Source organism: Pteropus medius, unplaced genomic scaffold (genome assembly GCF_902729225.1).
Source record: "Pteropus medius unplaced genomic scaffold, Ma_sr-lr_union100, whole genome shotgun sequence".
Taxonomy (NCBI): Eukaryota; Metazoa; Chordata; class Mammalia; order Chiroptera; family Pteropodidae; genus Pteropus; species Pteropus medius.
The window spans coordinates 4,274,268-4,295,679 of record NW_024343733.1 but is presented as its reverse complement, the minus strand read 5'-3'; the positions used below and the strand labels follow the sequence as shown (position 1 = coordinate 4,295,679).

Here is a 21,412-nt window from a genome sequence, read left to right as displayed (position 1 = left end):
AAGGAACAGACGAAGAAAAATTGAGAACTGTCAGCAGACTTCCTCTAGAAGCAGTGCTAAAAGAACTGCTCATACCGCAGGAAAATACCAGAAGGAAATTGGATCTCTGGGACTGAAGGAAGAGCAACAGATGGTAAATATCTAGATAAATATAAAGAATTTTTGCTTGAACGATTATATATATTTAAAAGCAGTGTTGGGTGAGGGTTTCGATATTTGTAAATGTAAAAATGTAATCACATGACAACTATAACATAAAGGTTAGTGGTTAAAAGACCCACTGGTTGCCATGCTTCTATATTTTACATTAAGCGATACACCTTTTATTCTAAGACTGAAAAGTTAAGTTATATATATAGTAACTCCTAGAGCCACTACTAAAAAACAAAAAAAGAAAACCCAAAGAGGTAATAGCCAAAAATCTAATAGATAAAAATATTCAAATAATCCAAAAGAGGGCAGGAAAGGGAGCAGAGATATAAGGAAAAAGCGGGGCAAACAAAACATAAAATGGTAGATCCAAATCTCACCATATCAATAATTACATTAAATATTAACAGTCTCTAAATCCAGTTAAAAGGCAGAGATCGCTTGTCCTTGCCTTCATGAAGGGTCATACAGAGGAGATAAAACATTAAATTTAAAATTACATACACATATTTTTTAAGTTACAATTGCAATGTTGCAATAGCAATAGCACAGGAGAATCCCGCCCAACCAGAGAAGGAAGGATCCCCTGAAGGTCAGAGATAAAGAATGAATGGGATTTTGTCACAAAGTGGGAGAGGAAGATTCCAGGCAGCTTTTGTAAAGAACCAAATTCGGAAGTAGCCTGGCCTCCTCAAGGAACTGAGCGGCAGCCAGCGCATTTGAAATTTAATGGAAAGACAACTGGTGGGAAGCTAGAGAGGCCAATGGGGGTCAGATCACACAGAGTGACCGGTCACGTTAAGGATCTGGTCCGTATTCCAGAGCAACTGCAAACTGCTGAAGAGTTTTAAGTAGGCGACTGAAGGAAAAAGTCCTTTGCTGTAGATAAAGAAGAGGATGTAGGCCATGTACTATCATGGTGAAATATTAGAGACACCAATCCTGTGTTTTATTTAGGGCTTCCCGAGAATCTGCCATGTTAGACATATGTTCTGCCATGAAGTCAAAATGATCAGTTCCTGACATTCCAGGGCTGTGTGAAAAATACTGGGCTCTGGAGAAGCTGCTACAGCTGTACTGTGATAAAGATTCCTGCATGTCTCTTCATTCTAAACCTTTAAAAACACACGCTTGATAAACATAGCCAGGCCGCAAACTGCCTTGAGGAAAGTGGTTGTTTTATGGACATTGTTCCTATGTGTCAATCAGGTCAAGTTAATCATTTAATCTCACCAACCAAATCATTTTGTTCTTCAACAACCTGATGAGGTAAATGTAACAGATTGATTCCCCGCATCCATCTTTCCCATGAGGAGGCTGAGCCTCAAAGGGAATTCGTGTGTAAGTGGGCGTGATGGTTCTGAACTGGGCTTTGAGGCTGGAGCTGGGTTCCTGAGCTGGATCACCCACTTCCAGAGGGAGATGCCCTTAGGCAAGGTCACTTCTCCTTTCAAGAGGTGAAGCGTGGTATCCCGTTTTTTCTGAGCTTACTAACATATCTTTCACACCTATTTTTTTTTTAATGTGAACTTCTTGTGCATACACAAGTTGTTTTGGTTGGGTTGTTGACCTTTTTCAGAATCATTTATATACCTATACCTGTTTTAGACAAGGAAACAGATTATTATAATTCCTTATAAATCTTCAGACTATGATTTAAAAAGTACTGTGATGTAAGTAAGATAAAGGTCTCAAAGAAAATAGTAGTTTAGAGAAAGAGTAAATGGTTTTAAACATACGTAAATAACAAGTTGTCATATGTTTGAAGTTTGAGAAAACTGGCAAGGGTATGAGAAAAGTTACTTTTATCACCATTGCCATGAATTTAATCAGTGTGATCTTTTTGGGGGGTGGTTTGTATCAGCACTGAAAAAAATATGTATCTTTTGGACTGTTCCAATGCTAGGAATTTATTCCACTAAATTGTTTGCAAAAACATTTTATACAGATAAAAAGTTTGCTGAAACAGTTTACAATAGCAAATAACCAGAAATAATCTAATAACAGTAGAGAATTGGACTGGTTAATTGTGGAACATCCATAAGATAGAACATTTGTTCGAAATGACATGAATTATGGTGACCTGTTTTTTTAACATTAAATTTGAAATCTGATATCTTCAGGTGTACTGTGGTGACCTGTTAACTGAAGATATATTGCATAGAGGTACACTAGTTGGGGAAAGACAGAGTGGAACCCCTCCGTATAGCAGACTATAACTTTTTAAGGATAAATATGTAGATATATACTGATACCTTTATATTTTTTTCTAAAAGAAAACTCGCAACTGCCGTTGATGAAACAGGAAGGTGAAAGGCATTTTCTTCCTGTACTGTTTGCCTCATCTTACCATGTGCACGTATTCCTTTTTATTTTTAAAATCAACAGCGTGACTGTTTTCTTTACAACTTTCATTTTATAAAATATTTTTAAATGAATTTTAAAACCCTAAAGTTAAAAAAATTACTATCTTATGTCCCAGTGATGACACGAGGCAACGTTTCCAACAGTTTTTCAGAGAAGCATTGCAGCAAAAGGTGGGGGAAAGGCCCAACCAGGCCTAACTCAAGATCCTGTCTCCATCACAGGCGAGGTCAGTGATTCGGACCTTCAAACACCTGCTTTCCCTTCATTTGGTACATCAAGTGTTGTGAGTGATCTATCACCATCCCCGAGCCTTTTTGGTATTGATTGTATATTGGATATAAAGTCAGAACAAAAAAAAGTTCAGGCTATTTTTTAGCTGTTGTTACGGTGTCTGCACACAACTACGTCCTGGGGGACCACTTACGAAAAAGCAAAGGTGCTTTTTGGGCAAGACTTGGCTAAAGTTTTGTGACTTTTTAAAAAAACCTAAGTTTAAATTAATGGTTGTTCCGGCTACAGTTTAATGGCATGTGTGTTAAGTGTGAACTCTCTGTATGGTCTGTGAATCAAGTCCTAATCATTACTGCTGGTCAGGAAAAGGATCTACTCACCCTTGGAGGCTGTCTCGACTTCCCACGTTTATGAAACCCCACACCCAAAAGGGTAAAATACTTGGAGGCTCAGTTCGTCCTCACAATGTTTTCATTTTATTCAACTGGAATCAAATTGCAGAATTAACACAACATGTAGCAACTCCAGACAGGCTTTTCTTATACCAATGAAGAGTGACCAATTTAACAGGCACAGGCTTAACGAATTTCTGACAAATCTTTCACCCAGCCCTGCAGCTCATCTAGATGGTCACGCCTCAATAGGAAAGCAACTCTCCCATTGGCTCTTATAATAATGCTCTTTGAAGGAGCCAGAACAGAATACTGACACGTAGTAACAAATCTGAGATGCACCATATTGGGGGTTAGTGGACACGCCAGGCTCTAGTTGTTTGGTGAGAGACTGGACCGTGAAAACACCCCTCAGAGGATTCCATTATGCACAATCCTGGACTTAGGCTTACAAAGGCAGAGGCAATGAATTTTTTAACTTCTTTTAAAGATTTTTTGATGCTCTGCCCTATTACTATAGACCTGTTCTTCTCTAATTTTTTTCTTTTTTAAATTCCGGATTGCTATTCCTACATTAACAACCTGATGACCCCATCATAGTACCAAAGTATCGCCTAAAATGGAGTTAAAATTAGATCAAAACATAAACCAGGGTGTGTGACCCTGTGTAATTATAAAGGACAGGCAGAAGAAAAAGTCACCTTAAACTACTATCTGCTCAGGTCTCATCTATGAGAATGGGAATAGAGGAGGAAAAATCTACATACACCACAAAACTTGAGGACACTGCTTGGGACTTCTGGGGTGATTTCTGTCTCCTGGCTTTCCCCTACTTCCCAGACAGCTGCTCGTAGAGTTTGGGCACATAGTCATCCCATTCCGCCTGGTAACATGTGCCAGCCACTGGGGGCCCGAGCTCATACTTTTTGCGGAAAGATGCCACCTTGAATTTGCCACGATGGTCTCCAGATCGGTTGCTGAGAATGGGCTCGTCACACTTCAGTGGGCCGTTCTGCTCGTAAACCAGCCAGACGTAGCGGTGAAGGCCTGGAGGGAGACAAGAGGGAAGATGTACACACAGTTAGGCATCTGATGGAGACGTCACCCATTTTCACAGAACGTGCTAACTTGGAGGGACCCGGACCACTTCATTCACAAGGAGGACACTGAGAACTTAGAGAGGTAGAACGAGGCAGGTCACTCACCTGCTGAAAATCACTCAATGCCTCTCCACTGCAATTGGTACAAAGTCCACCCTCGGCATCACAGCCTCTAGGGACCTGCAGGATCGGGCCCTCGCTCATCTCTCCTACCACTCTCTGCTCCTCATTCATCCTACTCCAGGACTCCCGCCCATCTCCAGGAGCACCCCATTGCCAGTCATTTTCCACCACTCCCATCGGAATGCCCACTGTACTTCTGTCACAGTAATACTGCTATCTCAAATTCTTACTTTTTAATCTCCCTGTGAGAAAGAGAACTCCACAAAGCTATGGCGTTTGTCTTCTTGACCAGTATCACCCTAGAACCTATCTCAGTGCCTGGCAATCGGAGGTGCTAAAAATATACATGAGAAATGGATGAAGGACACAGCAAATCACTGACCAGGGGCTCATCATATTGCAACCAGACTAAAGGAAAACATTATCTTTCTACCTTCAAAACTTACTTCCTTAGAAGACAAAAGAGACCTGCTTTGAAAGAAATGACCCCAACTCACTTCAACTAACTAGCAAAGAATGTTTTAAAATGAGCAGGCAAGCACCCTATTAACCTTGCGTCTTTCTACAAGCTCCAATTAAGTACTGGACACAAACAAGCACGAGTTTTGTTTTTTTAAGTTATTTAAAGAAAAGTTATTTAAATATTCATACACGCATGTTCATTGACGCACAATTTGCAAAAGCCAAGAGGTGGAAGCAACCCAAATACCCATTGATGGATGGATAAACAAAATGTTGTGTGTGTGTGTCTACACGTGCTAACTTGGAGGGACCCGGAGAATGATTAGTTCTGGGAAAATTTAACTTAAAGGGTGTGTGCATCAGTCAATATTCAGTGACTAAACCATTACAATCTTTATTATGTCTAAGTCACACCTTACAAAAAGGTGGTGGGGAGCGAGTGAGTTACTGAGGCTTTCTTTGTTAATGAGAACACAGCTCCTAATTGAGAAAACTGCTTTATTCTCATGTGTGTATTTCCCATAATTAAACTGCCTGCTTTGATAACTGCCCTAGAGAACTTAATAGATCCCTGAGAAAGATGTGCCTTTATCTTCCTTTTATGAACGTATGAGAAGGCTGAAGGCATCTGAAACTTCTGGGTTTACAGATTCAACATGTTTATGGCTAACTGTCCTTCAGACTAACTCATGGCTAGACAACGTGTACCAAAGCTAGTATGCCGCCACGCTTCACCCACCACGACTTCCTTGTTCCAGTGAATGGAAACACCCTATCATGCACAAGCAATAACAGTGCGCCATTAGCTTAGGCAGCACTTATCCATCCAACTTGGGGAGAGATTCAATATAGCATTCTCTCTCTTTACATATATAATGTGGGCCTGTCTTCCGTATAGTTCTTAAAGTCTTCCAAATGCTTTCAAGATATCATGCTCAATTTTCAAGAGAAAAAAAGGGAGCTGTAAAAAGATAACCCGATTTTTAATAATTAATTTGGAAACTATCATCATTCCTGAGATCTTTTGATGGAAACTAGAAAGTTCAAAGATCACAGAGGGCAAAGGCTGAATACAGAACTTAAACAGTTTGTGTTCGATCCATGTGCACACCCCCCAGGAAGCCATTCCAAGCATTCTGCAACACTGCTTCCTCGGTATCTCCTCACCAACTCCTACTTACTAAAGGCCTAGCACCTCAGAGGCGATGCTAACAGAGTCCGTCTAACCAGAACCCAAGGTTCTAGCCACCTGACTACTGCCTTGGAGGTGAACTACACTGCCTGAAATCTCCACTAGGGAAAGAACTCTCATAAATAAAAGTATAAAGCTCTAAGAACCAAACTAAAGTCTGCAGCATTTTAGGCCAATCCTAATGCCCACCCAGACTCCCCTCCCGCATCACCCCTAAAAGCAGCCTTTACTAACCTGTGCCCTTGGGAGGCCCAGAGCCCACATAATCGGAGAGGACTGTGCCACTGCTGATGTTATTGCCCTTCATGTTGACCACCAGAAAATGGTGCCATTCCCTATGAGGAGGAATACAGGACCGTCAGTGCCATAGGAATGCACCACCAATGACAGAGCATTAAACACGTGTTCCATGCCAGGACGCAGCAATGAACCAGGCAGTCCTGCATTCTTGGCCAGTGCAACACAGGGGTCAACAAACCTGTAAATAGCCAGACAATAAACGTTTCAGGCTTTGCGGTTCATACCGTTTCTGTCATGACAACTCAGGTTTCTGGCTATAGCATGAAAGCAGCCATAGACAAGATTTAAATAAGTTGTCATGGCTGTGTTCTGATAAAACTTTATTTATGGACATTGAAATTTGAATTTCATGTAATTTTAAGATGTCACAAAATATCATCATTCTTTCCATTTTTTTCCCCAATTATTTAAAAATGTAAAAACCTTTCTTAGCTCATGGAGCTATACAAAAATAGGCCTCAGGCAGCTGTGGCTCTCAGCTAGTTTCTAATCTCCAGCTCTAGGGGTTGAAGAGGCCAAAAATGCACACTCTGGCTTAAGCATGTTTGATGAGCATCCCAAATCACATCTCCTAACACGGCACGTCCAGTGAGGGGCTTACACAGTGCAAGAAGCACCAGCTCATATTTGGATGACCCGCTGGTCTCCAACTTTGCCCAACTTGCCTAAATTTGGGGTCCTTCCTGCTGGGAGCATCCGGGTCTGTCAGGACCAAGGTGTAGAGTTTACCTGAATCAAGGCCATCCCATACAATACTGGTGGGCCGGTTCTTAACCTGTAAGAAGGAACCAGTTTAGAATTAAAAAGTCAGAAATACTAAAGAAACCAATGCTCTTTGACCTCAAGTCCTCGTAGGCAAAACAGAGTAGATTATTACTAAAAGCTAAAGTGTGTTAACTCTACTAGGAAACTTAATATTCTCTTTACCTTATTTTAGTCCCAGCAACACTATAAAGCTGCTATGTTATTAACAGAAAGAGGTAGGGTCAGGATTTCAACCCTGGTGCTGATGGAGTCCTCTTAACTACAACCTTATGTTGTCTGGAATGCCAGGGCCTCCCGATTTGGTGACCCAGAGGTTACCTAGGCCCTGCTATATTGAAATCTGAATTAACTGGACAGAAAACGAAATAGTCGAGGTGGCCAGATATGAGCTGTCAGTCTTGGACAAGTGAGGCTGCAAAACAGTTACTTCATATTTAAACACCCAAAACAAACAGCAGTTTAGTCACACCGCTGACGGCTCAGAACAACTTGGACAGTGTAGGGCATTCTAATTTCACCACTTTCAGCAGCCTGGTCCTGCCTCAATCATCGGCCAAACGATAAAACAAAGACCACTGCCCTCGAGTCTTGAAGCTGCAGAAGACACCATCACGCTCTTGACCGCAAAAACAAAGGCGGCCTCGCTGGGCACTGATCATTGCCGGTTACGTAATGCGTCATATGTCCTCGGGTGAGGCTTTTGCTCCCCAAAGTAGGCCTAAAATCCCAAAACTCTGAAGGAAGGCTCTGGTGGCACGGGGGCGACCAAGGCCACCCCTTCCAGGGCACGGCCCGGCCCCGCCCCCGCACCCCGCGGTGCCGACTGTTTCCCGGCCTAGGCCCCCGCCAGTGCCTTGAAGACCCCGGCAAGTAGATTAATTTCCCCCACAGGCCCCTCCCCACCAGGTGCCATGTTCCGGGTGCTCCGGGTGACCTCAGGCCTGCAGCGTTAGCATCGCGACCCCCTTGCCTCGGTGGGAAGGGCGCACGTTGGCCGGAATGTCCTTCCTACCTCCGCTGGGTCCCCGAACCCACCGTCCTGCAGGACTCTCGGCCTTGGGCAGCTGCACCCCCGCGCCCTCGGGTACCTGGGTGGGCGTCAGCACTTTGCCCAGCTCGTCGATCTCCACCCCGGAGTATTTGACCTGCAGCGGCTGCTGCGGCCGCTCGTCCACTTCCTGCAGGCTCAAGGGTCCGGACCACTTGCTTAGGTCCATTTTCTTCGCGGGGCCGAGCGGGCGGATAGCCGGGATAGCTGAGCGAGAACAAGCGGAGGAAAACAGCACCGACTGGAAGCGGTCGGCAAACTGGCCAGAGGCAACGCGAGCCGAGCGGAACGGGGCACGCACGCGCAAGAGCCACCGCCCCGGCCCCCTCTGCTCTCTGATTGGTCAAACCCGGTAGCGCGTGGTGTCTCGCGCTCCCGGGTCAATGCAGCGGGCTTTGCCCTTATTTTTGTACGGAGAGAATCTGCAGCCCGCAGTTGCAGAGTTTCCCGGAGCTATGGCTCGGCTTGCAAGACCGTTGTTTCAAGAAATGCAATTGATCTACTCTTGATTTTTTTTTTTAACCTTTTTGCATGATTCTTTGCTCCCCTTTCTAAATTCAGCAATAGTTAAGGACTTATTTTTCTCTCGCATTTCCTGAAACAAGCCAAATCGCCTTCGCCATCCTGTAATTTCACGCATGCTCACTTTGTTTTGGTTAACTGCAGGGTGAGAGGGCCTGAGTGAACTTTTGGGTATTTTTCTCAAAGGCCAAATATATTTGCACATATATTTGATCCTCCTCATCCCCACTTGCTCCAAACAAGATTCCTGGGAAATGATTTTTTTTAAATCATAATTATTCCTATTTTGCTGACTCGTGGCTCTGCTTCTATCAAAACTGCTCACTGTGACCACAAAATGCTTTGCTTTTGCTAAATACAAAGGGCACTATTTAATAGTCCTTATCTGATTTGATCTAAGAACAAACAGCCTTTGACATTGGTAACTATCCCCAGGAAATAAAAAGTTGTTTTCATTTCTTACTAGGAAATAATACAAGTACATTGTAGAAAATTTAAAGGAAAAAACCCAAAGAAGTAAATAAAAATCTTTTCTATTCCCCTACTTGGATAGAAACAATTTGGGGTATGTATTTCCAGTTATAAACTATGAGTATAGATAATTTTGTTTATTCGCAAAAATAATTTCATTTTACTCTTACCGTTTTAGAATATCTGTATCAAAACAAAATCCTTTCACAATGTATACATAATATTAAATCACCAGATTTAATATTATAATAATATTTAATATGTTCACTTTAAATCTTATAATTTTATATGTCAATTATACCTCAATATTATCGAAATTAAAATATAAAGAGGTCTTCATTATTTTAATGGCTTATTCTTCTCTAGATGCACCACACTTTATTCCACTAACTTCTTGATATTGGACATTTACGCTGTTTTGTTGTTTTTTCCTTTTACAAATATTACTAAAATGAACATTGTTACATATTTCAACACTTGGTGGATAGTTTTAGGAAAATTTTATTAGATGGGGCTAGCTAGGTCAAAGGTTATATACTTTATAGGGATCAATTACAGTTAAGTTTCTAGTTAAGTCTGGGTAGGAAACAACCCCTTTAAGACGAAGCACTGATATGATTATTGGGTCTTTCCAACATCCATTCTGTAAATGCATTTTGAGAACCTCGTGAGCAAAAGGAGGACCAAACCCTACCCTCATAGAGTGTATAGTCTAGCAGTGGAGAGAGACATTAATCAAATGACATTCAGTGAAAGTAAAATTACAGATCGTGATGAGCACTGAAGAGAGAAGGTTAGACCATGTGACCCCAGGAAAGCCACCATCAGGCTCAGGGCCACAATTAGGCTATGAGAAGCAGGTGATGGTTGCAAAACCTCTTGGGAAAGGTGGAAAGAAATTCCAGGTATTTCTGCTCCTGGCTACCGTTCTTACCCCTTCCGTACCCCAACAAACAAATGGGCACCTATAAATTCTACCTCTTAAATGCCCCTCCAGTAAGTCCACTTCTCCTTGTCCCACCCGCTTTCCCAGTGACAACTCCGGTGTCACTCTCTGACCACTACTTCCCAGCCTTCCCTTCTAGCCCATTCATTGTTCTCAGATGTAAATCAGATGTATCCACACCTCATTTCTCCACTTTCCTTAAAGTCCTCTATAGCTCCTCATTGCCTCAGGATGAAATCTAGACTCTTAATAAGGCCCTGTAGACTTCTCCCACCTCCCTTCCACTCTTCTCTCCAAACGCTTTTAATTTGTTTCAGTTCCAACTTGTCTTTCTGCCTCTGGGCCTTTGCATATGCTGTTCCCTCTTCCTAGAACACTTTTCCCCTCGCTCTCCTCCCCTTTCAGCCCTCACTGTACTCTTAACGCAGCTCACTGTTACTCATAGATCACTTCCACCTTCTCCCACCCATCAAGACTGGGAACATGCGCTGCCCTCTGTGTCCACGTCTATTCTGTCTTTTCTCTCCTAAAATCAAGAGCATTGGGGATTACAAATTTATCATTCATCTGAACCATTCCACTGCCCCGCTGAATATAAACTCCATGAGGGTTATCTCTCTTGTTCACTAGTCTTATCCCCGGCACTTAAAATAATTCCTGACTCCTTGGTACATGATAGTATCATAATTATTATTATTATGAGAAAATAAGTGAATTTTTAAAAACATCTCGTTGGTTTTAGGTTCAGATCACTAAAGCTTTGCTTTCTGATAAAATATCACATTCAGAAAACACAGGCCATGTCACCTTTAACTCCCATATCAACAGCACCTCCTTAATCAGCAGCTGAAGAAAGCAGAGCACCTTTCTTCTCACTGTTTAAATTGAACAGCTCTCATTAAATGCTCATGAGATGATAGATGCCATCCCACATGCCACGTGTTAAAAAAGAAAACTATTTGATCTAAGAGACTGTTGAACCTTTATAGAAAATGCTCAGGAAGAGGTTTTTTGAACGTGCTTTAAGCTATTCTCCGGGACTAAGCACAGAAGCTCGCTGGACATTTAAGAGGTGGGAATGACTTTGCGGAATGCCTACTGGGTGCAAAGCACTTAATGTGCTCCCTCGGCTGTCCTGAGAAGGCAGTGCTATTCACCTTGCTTTATTGATAAGGTAGTAGAGGCTCCGGGGGTGATTGGAAAGGACCGCCTGCCTCTGCCAGCACCTTTCTCTGTCGCCATTAGCCCCGGGCTGCTCTCTCCACTGCGGAGACAGAACTGGAACCACTTCCACTAAAACACCGGTTGGAACCAAGCAAACCACATCTACTGGATGCCTCCTGTGTGCATGTCAGCAGGCTCCAATAAAGACCATTACCATTTACTGAGTGCACGTTATATGCAGGTCATTGCATTCCAATAACGACTGGACCATCTCTCAGGTGCCTACTGAATGTATGCTCCGATGACAACAATTACCCCATACTGAGCACCTACTGTGTGCTCCAATGAGGAAGGCTGACATTTACCGACCATTACCACTGCCACGTGCCAAGCCCTGACCAAACACCTTGACCTTCTGCATTTCATTTCATCCTCACACCAACCCAGTGTGAGAGGTACTGCTATTACCCCTGTTTTACAGATAAATAAACTGAGGCTGGGAAAGCTATTGTGGCAAAACAGGATGAAAGCCCACCTGGCTCCAAAGGCCAGATGCAAAGTTCTGGAGCATCCCTTAGCTAGGAGTGCTGGAAATAGAGGTGAGGTGGGCATGGTCTCTGCCCTCCAGAAAGCTTTCCCCTAGTGAAGGTTGTACAGTAAATCACCGGGAAAACCCCGCATGGCAACTGTGAGAATGCACCTCTGAGATCTGACTGGCGGGAGAGAAATTAGCCAGGGCCCCAGATGCCATTCTGCGTGTAGGCTGGGGCCATGCTTTGACAGGCCTGCTGACACTTTCATTTTAGCCCAGTGAGACCCATTTCAGATTTCTGCCCTCTGGAACTGTAAGATAAGAAATCTGTGTTGTTTTAAGCCACTGAGTTTGTGGTCATTTGTTACAGCCACAGTAAGAAACTAATACAGCATATGACTTATCCTGAGCCTCGGTTTTCCCCTCTCTAAAATGGATTTCCCAACACCCCTTAAATGATCATTGTGAAGATTAAATGAAACACATATGATATGCTTCATACCCGGCCTGGCACCTCCAAGTGGGAAGCTATGAGTGTTATTACATGTTCATTATATAAAAACTCATGAATAAGCAAAGTTAACTAAGTAAAAACCTTTAGTGATCCTATCACCCAAAAGCAATGAATATCTTACTGTATTTCCTCCTAGACTGCCTTCGACGTATACACAGGTGAATGTGCATTTATGAAAGTATGTCTTCAATATGAATTGGGTCAAAGTATACGTACATGCTGTTGTGTAATTTGTCTTTGTTTGCTTCTTCCCTTCATCTATAAATAAATGACTACAGCAACAATCATAACGACTGCATAGGATTCTATCGTATAAATTATCACTTGTTTAAAAACACAATCCCCCAATTGGGGGCACTTAAAGTGTTTTCACTACTATGCTCTAGAAATATCTCTGCAGTATGTATCCTTTTAAATGTATCTTCATGCACTTATTTGGTTGGTCGGTTGTTTTTTCCTTAGGATAATATCCTAGAAGTAGAGTTACCGGGTCAAAGAATATTTGCATTTTAAGTTTGGAATGCCAAATTCCGTACTGGGTGGGAACCTCTGCGGCTGATCGATTTTTAAGCCAGAAGGGAACCTGGTGATCAACCAGGTTTATACCCTCTCGTTTGTTTTCAAAGATTTCTATCTCCACAAAGTTTTCATGTTTCTGACAATAGATACAGAATATGTGACCTACATAAGAATACATATGTACTTTCACATTACCTCTCATTGAATATTCTATGTGGAACATTTTCGGATTTTAAATACGGTTTTAAAACATTGTTTTTTAAAGTGACTGCCTAATACGATGGTCCTATGAATTATTCAATCATTCATTTGTTTGTTTCTCATTTACCCCTTCATTCGACAGTTGAGGAAACCGAGGTTCAGAAAGTCTCAGGGACCTGCCACACGTCGTCATCAGCTGAGAAGTAAACCTGTCCGTTCGTTCGGTGCTGAGAGCTCTCTGCAGAGGCGGAGCAGGTCCGGGCAGAGGCAGGGCATCCAAGAGAGAGCTTCTGCCAGCCAGAGCAGAGGGGCCAGGCTCTTCCGCAAATATCTAGGAGAAGGTTCATTTATATCCAGAAACCAAGAAAATCCAGGTACAGAATCAGCCCTGGAGGATTTTAGGGGACTTGTGGCATATAGCAGATGCTCAATATTTATCAATTCCTCAGAGCACTGTTCATGTATTAAAAGAGGTGGGGAGGCAATTTCTAAAAAGAAAAAAAAGAAAAAAATGTGTTTGTTGACACACATCCACTATAGACTTGTCTTTCTGGATTGTAATTTGCATGTGGGTCTAGGTGGGGGAGTGTCTGTAGGTGCTGCTGTGGGTAGATTTGAATGAATGAGCCTATAAAACCACAGGATGTTTTTGTTTGTTGAGCGAGGGTAGGAAATTCACTGATGTGGTTATTCAGTGAAATGGCTTCATTCCAGTTTTACTCGTTGTGCTTCTGCTAGAGAAAGTGTTTCATGAGAGAGGCCTGGACAAAAATAAACCTCCATCCTGTGGCTACAGTTCAGAAACAGTTTGTCGAGGCCATGCCAGTGACTTGTAATTGTGACTCCAGGGGAACCAGGTGCTAGTTGTAGGCCAAGGATCTAGACTGAGACATTGTTCTGGAAATTGACCTCCAACTGGTCTCCAGGATTCCACTTGCTAGGTCTTTTGCATGGAGATTTTGCTTTTTTTTTTCCTCTAGGAGAATTTCAAAACATTTTAAAACACCCTTTACATTCTCACTGGCGTCTTCTGCATGAAATATTTTTAGGAAAGAGAAAATTAATTTTGAAAACGAGAAACTCTAGTTTCTTGAAAATCAAAAATAGAATTAACATATGATCCAGCAACCCCGCTTCTAGGTATATAGCCAAAGGAATTTAAAACGGAGACTTAAAGAGATATTCGCATGTCATATTCACAGCAGCAGTTTTCATAATAGCCAAGAGGTGGAAGCAACTCGAGTGTTCATCAATGGATGAATGGATAAACAAATATGGTAAATCCATATAATGGAATATCATACAGCCTTTAAAAAGAAGGAAATTCTGTCACATGCTACAACATGGATGGATGAAACTTGAGGACATTATGCTAATAAAATAAGTCAGTCATATAAGGATAAATAGTGTATGACTCCACTTATATGAGATAGCTAAAGTAGTCAAATTTCTAGAGACGGAAAGTAGAATGGGTCGCCAGGAGCTGCAGGGAGGAAGAAATGGGAATGGTTGCTTAATGAGTATAGGGTTTCAGTTTTACAAGATGGAAAAGATCTGAAGATTGACTGTGAACAGTATGAACGTACTTAATGCCACAGAACTACACACTTAAAAATGGTTAAGATGGTAAGTTCTGTGTTATGTGTATTCTATCACAATTAAACATGAAAAATAAAATAAAGCCAAGTATATTCTAGTATAGCCAAACAATGGAATATTACTCAGCCTGTCAAAAGGAATGAAGTTCTGACACACGCTACAACGCGATGAACCCTGAAAACATTGTGCTACGTGAAGGAAGCCAGACACAAAAGGCCACATATTTCACGACTCCATTTATATGACATGTGCACAGTAAGTAAATCCCTAGACACGGAATGCAGAAGCAAAAGGAGGCGGGAACAAGGGACACAGGTTTTATTTTGAGGTGATGAAGATATCTTGGAACTAGATAGATGTGGTGGTCGCTCAACACTATGAAGGCACTAAATGCTAGTGAACTGTCCACTTTAGAACGGTTATTTTTATGTTATGTGAGTCTCATGTCAATTTTAAAAAGCAAATTCTAGAAGTCACTGGCAAATGTATTTGTAAGCTCAGAGGTTGTTTGCAGGATTACTTCTTTTAGAGACTGGGTAACAGAAATGGACAGATTAATGGGTATAGACACTGGTGTTGCTTTTGCCAGCTCCATTTCTCTTGCTTCAATTAATAGCACCCCACGTTTCCTTTGGGGAACCACCCTCTGTCACTCAGTTCATGTGGTTTAGGCAGGGGCTTCGGGGATGGTCACGTGACCTGAGGCTGGCCAATCAAAGCATCGCATCCCTCTGGCCTAGCCATTGGTTCGGGATGCACAAGGGAACTAAGCCAGGCCAATGGGCCTCAGTTCTGGAACCTTGGTTGGAACCCCTGGAAAGAGAGACTCTCACCTCCAGCCAGCTCTGCTGAGGAGAGAAGATGTCAGCCTGGAGCTGCTGGTGATCTTCTGGCCACAAAGACAGAAGAGGCTGCCTGAGAATGGAGCCAACGCAGAGCAAAGTAGCTTCGAGAGTCGGGGTAGGGTAGAAAGGTTTTATGGTGCAATGTCATTGACACTGTTTGACCTCTGGATGGAGCCAAACATGAAGCAAGATTTACCCTTGGACTTTTCTCCTACCTTAGTCAGCAAATTCATTTTGGACTTGTGCCTCTTTAAGCTAAATGTTCTTCACTTGTGACAGAATGAGTCCTTGGTTAATGCAGATGACCTGCTTATTGAAAAGGAAATAGGAATAGAAACCAGGTCTCCTGAATTATGCTAAAATTCAGTGAAGCCTCATTCATTCCGACTTTTGTGCAATAAAATTAGTGATCTGATGAAAAATGGCTTGCCTTGTGTCTTTGACAGGATAAGCTTCAGAATGCCTACCATGCCCACAGCCCCTAGGAGTCAACTTTCATTATGAGTCTACTTTCAACCCACCTGACAGCCAATCCACAGGTATGTCAAACCACTTATGAAATGGCCTGGCTCAACAGGATTACCTGGACCAATCAGATTCAACCTCTTGAATCTGCACTACTAGAGAAGGAGAAACAGGCAGGTGTAACTGATTAGGAGCTAATGCAGAAAGGAGAAGATGCACAGAGGGGCCATTAGGAGTCTTGTGCAGGCCGGAAGTCAGCAGGGAGTACGGGTAAAAGGATATATAGGATGGAGGAGAAATGGCCCATCGGCAGTGGGAAAACAGAGCAGATCCACAGAGAGAAACAGGTACCTGGAGAGACAGAACTGACCCGCTCTACAACAGGGCTTCCGGTGGATGCCAGACCAGCAGCATGCTTTCAGCAAACACCTTGTTCTTCAGGTGACCTCAGTACATCTTTGTCTCATGAAACCTAAAGGATCTGGTCAATTTTTTTTTTTATATTAATTAAGACTCTTTCCGTTGCAAGTGACTAAAACCAATGCAAACTGGAATGTTTAAAGAAGAAAACTATCGTTTGGGTCCCGAGACGTCAATTGGTGATTGGCCTCAGAAGTATCTGGTTTCAGGGGCTTAAGTGGTGCCGTAAGTATCTAACTCCCTCCTATTTCTCAGCTTTGTTTGCTCCAGGCCCATCTCAAGTAGACTCTCCCTCTATGTAGCCAAGTAGCCACTGTGATCAGCAAGCAGCTCCTAAGAAGGCCCCAGTGATCTCCGCCTGCTTCTATTCACTGCCTTATACGATCCCTTCCCCTTGAGTAAACACTTCTAACCAATAAAATAAGGCAATGCTAATGGGATGTCATTTCTGTGATTAAGTCACATAAGATGGTGAATCGCATCTTGCCGGCACATGTTCTCTACTGCCTTCTTAGCTTGCAGGCTTTCATAAAGTAGGCTGCCACGTGGAGAGGCCCAGGTGGCAAGGAAATGAGGGTGGCCTCTGGTCAACAGCCAGTGAGGATCCGAGATCTTTGGTTCAACATCCCGCAAGGAACTGAAACCTGCGAACAACCACCAAGTGGGGGCGGAAGCGGACCACTCCCCGGTCAAGCATTCAGGTGAGTGAGGGGTCTGCCTCCTCGTTAAAAACCTATGTGATTTCTCAGGCCTGACCACAGGCAATCACAAAGCCTTCACCTGGGAGGCCACACGGGGGAAAGCTGCCCAGTGCATTGCAGTCTCTGAAGGCAGTTGCAGTCAAGGACTCAGCCCCTCTGACTAGTCATGCACTTTTGCATATTTGCATTCCTGGCCTTGGCTCCTTCATTCCTGGGTCTGTTTATCTGAGGCCTTGGGCAGAGGTCTCTTCCGGCGCCTCTGCCAAGGCCTCCTGACGTGGGAAGAGGTGGAAACATGGAAGACACTTTCCCCAACTCTGCCCCAGTACCTGGTACCTCTCCACTCCGTGCCCTTCTTCTTCACTGTCCTCTGCTTCACTGTCTTCTCACCAATCCCAATGTCTATAAAACTGCCAGAGCCTTTCATCTGGGGCTCCCTCAATAGTGAGTGACCCCCACGTCTGCACTGATCCCACCGCCTCTCAACCGGCGCACTGTTCCATGGGGAAAAACACAACAAGAAGAGTGGGTGCTTTCTCTGAGTGTAGCCTCTTACACCTTCGCGGTAAGTAATTAAAGCCTCAATTACTTCATTTTTGGCTTTCTGCTTCATTCAGGTGACAGTTTAGTGCTCACCCCTAGTGCAACTGCCCCGTTCCTGCTGCGTACACCTCGGAAGACTTCTTGGAAAAGGGGACCACTTGAGCTTGAAGAATTTCTGGGAATCAGCCTGGTGGAGAAGTGAGTAACGGGGACCCCTGGTGGTGAAAAGAGGAAGAACACGGGCAGGGGCTAGAGGTATAGAGAGAACAGGGCTTAGTTGAAAGAGCCATTGTCAGGTGCGGCTGGAACTAAGCGGGTGAGAGGGAGCTCCGCTGTGTGTTGTTACCCCGGTGTCCAGCACAGTCAGTGCCTGGCGTGCAGTAAAGGTCAGAACCCGGGTAAAGGCAGTGGGAACAGAGGGGAGGAGACGAACTTCAGGGCCGGAGTGTGTGAGTGACGGAAGGGTACGCACATCCCTGAGAGAACTCTAGCAGTGCCCAGATCCGCAGAAAACTTGCCATTCCTCGGGGTTTGCCTTTCGAAGGCCTCATATTGGTAAAAATATCATTTCATTGCTATTTTATGTTGAAAGGGTCAGATGTACACGTCAAAAAGAAAGAACGGATGTCGGGCTGTTGAAATAAGAGCATCTTGCTTTTCCAGGAGAATAATCCTCCGTCTCCCTTCTGTTACCACAAGCACCCTAAATCGTGTGAAGGCAACCAGCTGACACCCCTGCCTCTCCAGAACCTAGTTGAGAGCTGGCAAGCTACAAAACAAATGTCATAAGCGAGATGCGGACCTTCTTTATAAAAAAAATTGGAAAAATGATTTAACAATGTAAGTGATTCACAAGAGTGCTAAAACATATTTTAAACACTATTTTTAAAATGTCACAAAGTCCATGAAGGAATAGGTACTTTCCTCATTCAAAGTCTATTTATTCTTATTTGACACTGAGTCCTAATAAATTTGGTCACCCAGGTGCTAAGATCGAGCATATATAAAGCAGCAAATTAGAGTAGCAAATAGCTCCTTGACAGCAGCAAAAAATGCAATTATATGAATAGTTACCAATTACAGGGCATCTACTGCCTGCTGGGTACTTCTCTAGCGCATGCCTTACGAAATCCACTCAGCCCACAGACTGAGGTTCAATGAGGGGAAAATAACTTTCCTAAGGACACATAGCAAACCCGACGGGAGGACCAAAACCTGTGTTCAGTGCCTCACCCACGGGAGGAATTAAAAAAGAAACAGCAGTCTGGGGCCACTTCACGTGGGGGATAGGCCCTTTAGTTCCCACAGATAGCACAGCGCAGAAGCCAGTCTCACAATGTTCACACGCACGAAAGCTCATTCCTTGGATGGTCATGAGAAAATACTGTATTGTGTCCACTGTGCTCTGTTCAGAGTAAGGGAATGATACGATACATTTCAAAAAACATCAGAGCTTGGATATGTGAGCAAGTCCTGGCTTTGTCCAAGAGTTGTGGCCTTGAGCAAGATGCTTAACAATTCTAGCCCTCCTTTCCCCTCTGGACGGTGAGAGTTATTGTTGGAGCCAATGATCTCTGAAATTTTTTGAGTTCCATGCAGCTTGGAGCAACTCTTATCTCTTAGAAGACCTTGGCTTGGAACCCAGAGTCCATACAGGATCGAGAGCGCCACCTGGTGATTCAAGTTTGTAAGTAAGATTTTTTTTTTTTTACTTCCTCCTGGCCCAACCAACCCAGTTTACCATTCCAGTTTAGACCTGCAGGATTGGTTTTTTCCTCCTGACTCCTTAAAATTGTTCCTTAATGTTGTGAATATCTGCATTTTCTTGGGAAAAGAGTACATAGCTTTTCACAAAGTTTTTAGTCCTCCCGCCCACAATCCAAGTTTTTACTACCCTAAGTAAATGTGAGGCCTGGAAGACAAGCGATTCGTTTTTTCAAACGTGGGCTTGAGGTCGCGACTTTATTTGGGAAGTTATTTCGCCTCTCTGAGGCTCAGCTTCCTCATTGTGAAATATAGATAAGGATAGTACCTCCTTCCGAGGTTTGCTCAAAGAATGGCAGGAGACATTCGATATCTTGGAGGGAACTTCATCAAAATCTCACAGGACATCAGCCATCAGCTGGGAAAGCCAGTGTGCAAGTAGTTACCATGTCTACCAGTTAAGCAGGACCAAGTTCTCCAGGACAGGGAATGCAAAAGTCTTAGAGGTGAATTAAGTTCCGTACACTCGTCTTTAAGAAATGAGATGGAACTTCTGTGTGGGTAGGAGAAAGACCCAAAACAAACAATGCTCAGATGCTGGGACCCTAAGAAGTTGGGAACTCCTGGCTATACACCCAAAAAGGTTTTACTGAAATCTCTGAAAAAGGAAATATAATGGCATCAAATACTACTTGACCAAATTCCAGCCGGGTGTCCTGGCATACAGAGAGCCCAAACTAAGTAACGAGAGGAAGGCTTTTGTAAAATGCCGCTCTGCTCACAGAGCTGCAAGGGAAGGAAGAACACTTCATTTCCAGAAGACACACATGGAATGATGGGTAAGGCATAGAGGAAAGTAGAAAAGAGGGACCTCAAGTCCTTTGAATCATTTAGTGGCTTAAATATTTATTGAATGTCCATCGACTGATGAAATGATAGACAAAAATGTGGTATCTCCGTGCAGTGGAATGTAATTCGGCCATAAAATAGGAATGAAGTACTGATAGCTGCTATAACATGGGTGAAGCCTGAAAACATTATGCTAAGTTTTGAAAACAGCCAGTCACAACATATATTGTTTGATTCCACTTATATGAAATGTCCAGAATAGGCAAATCCATAGAGACAGAAAATAGATTAGTGGTTGCCAGCTGCTAGGGGTGGAGGGACGTGGGGGTGACAGGTGCAAGGTAAGGTGTTTGTTTTGGGAGTCACAGGAATCTGAAGTTGGTCGTGGTGCTGGTTGGACAACTCCGTGACTACTAAAAGCCACTGAATTATACACTTTAAATGGGTGAATTTATGATATGTGAAATTTACCTCAATAAAGCTGTTGTAAAAAAAAAAAACTGTTATTGAACTTCACACATCCGGGTAGTCACAATAGACGGATCCTCTATAATTCAATAAGCTTTGAAAACACAAGTGTTACTGGCTATATAATATTCCAACAGGTGAAAATGAGTATCCCTGGGGAAGAAGACTGAGACTTTGGGGGAGGAGGGCAGGATGCTTACTTTCAAGATATAATTTCATCATAAAATTGCTTGGATTTTAAAAATTCGATTCGCTTTTTTATTCATAAACACCAACAAAGTTTCTCTGTCTCATATGTAACATTCTCCCCTCGCTGTTCTCCTACTTTTTTTCTTCTGATTACAAAATTTTTTAATCGTAAAATACATTTAACATGAAATTTCCTATCTGAACCTTTTTAAGTGTACAGTTCAGTGGTATCAGATAGATTCTCATGGTTGTGCAGCCCTCACCACGACCCATTTCCAGAACTCCTTTCATCTTGCAAACCCGAAACAACATGCATATTTCAGCCCCCAGCAATCACCCTTCTACTTTCTGTCTTTAGGAATTCGACTCAAATAAGTTGAATCACAAAGTATTTGTCCTTTGGCGACTGGCTTATTTCACTTAGCATAATGGCTGGGAAGTTCATTTGGATTTTTTTTTTTTTTTACCATTAGTATTTTATTACTTTTCCAGTTAAAAAGACTAATTACTTTTCCAAAAAATCACATATATACTTCTAATATAGAATTAAGGGGAAAAGCAGGAATCAAAACTAAAATGTCATTACAACTTTGTAAGAAAAAATATCGTATACATTGGAACTTAGCGAAA

At 42.9% G+C, this 21,412-nt stretch overlaps 1 protein-coding gene across 1 annotated transcript; it reads right to left on the bottom strand.

Annotated features, from left to right (window-relative positions):
* Positions 1–3,201: 3,201 nt before the first annotated feature.
* PEBP1 (phosphatidylethanolamine binding protein 1) lies at positions 3,202–8,429 on the bottom strand. The gene is made up of 4 exons (XM_039868270.1): positions 8,171–8,429; positions 6,983–7,092; positions 6,252–6,352; positions 3,202–4,187 (listed from the first exon to the last, which is right to left on the bottom strand). The coding sequence occupies exons 1-4, from the start codon at positions 8,297–8,299 to the stop codon at positions 3,970–3,972; spliced, it is 558 nt and encodes a 185-aa protein (XP_039724204.1). The 5' UTR covers positions 8,300–8,429; the 3' UTR covers positions 3,202–3,969.
* Positions 8,430–21,412: the final 12,983 nt, after the last annotated feature.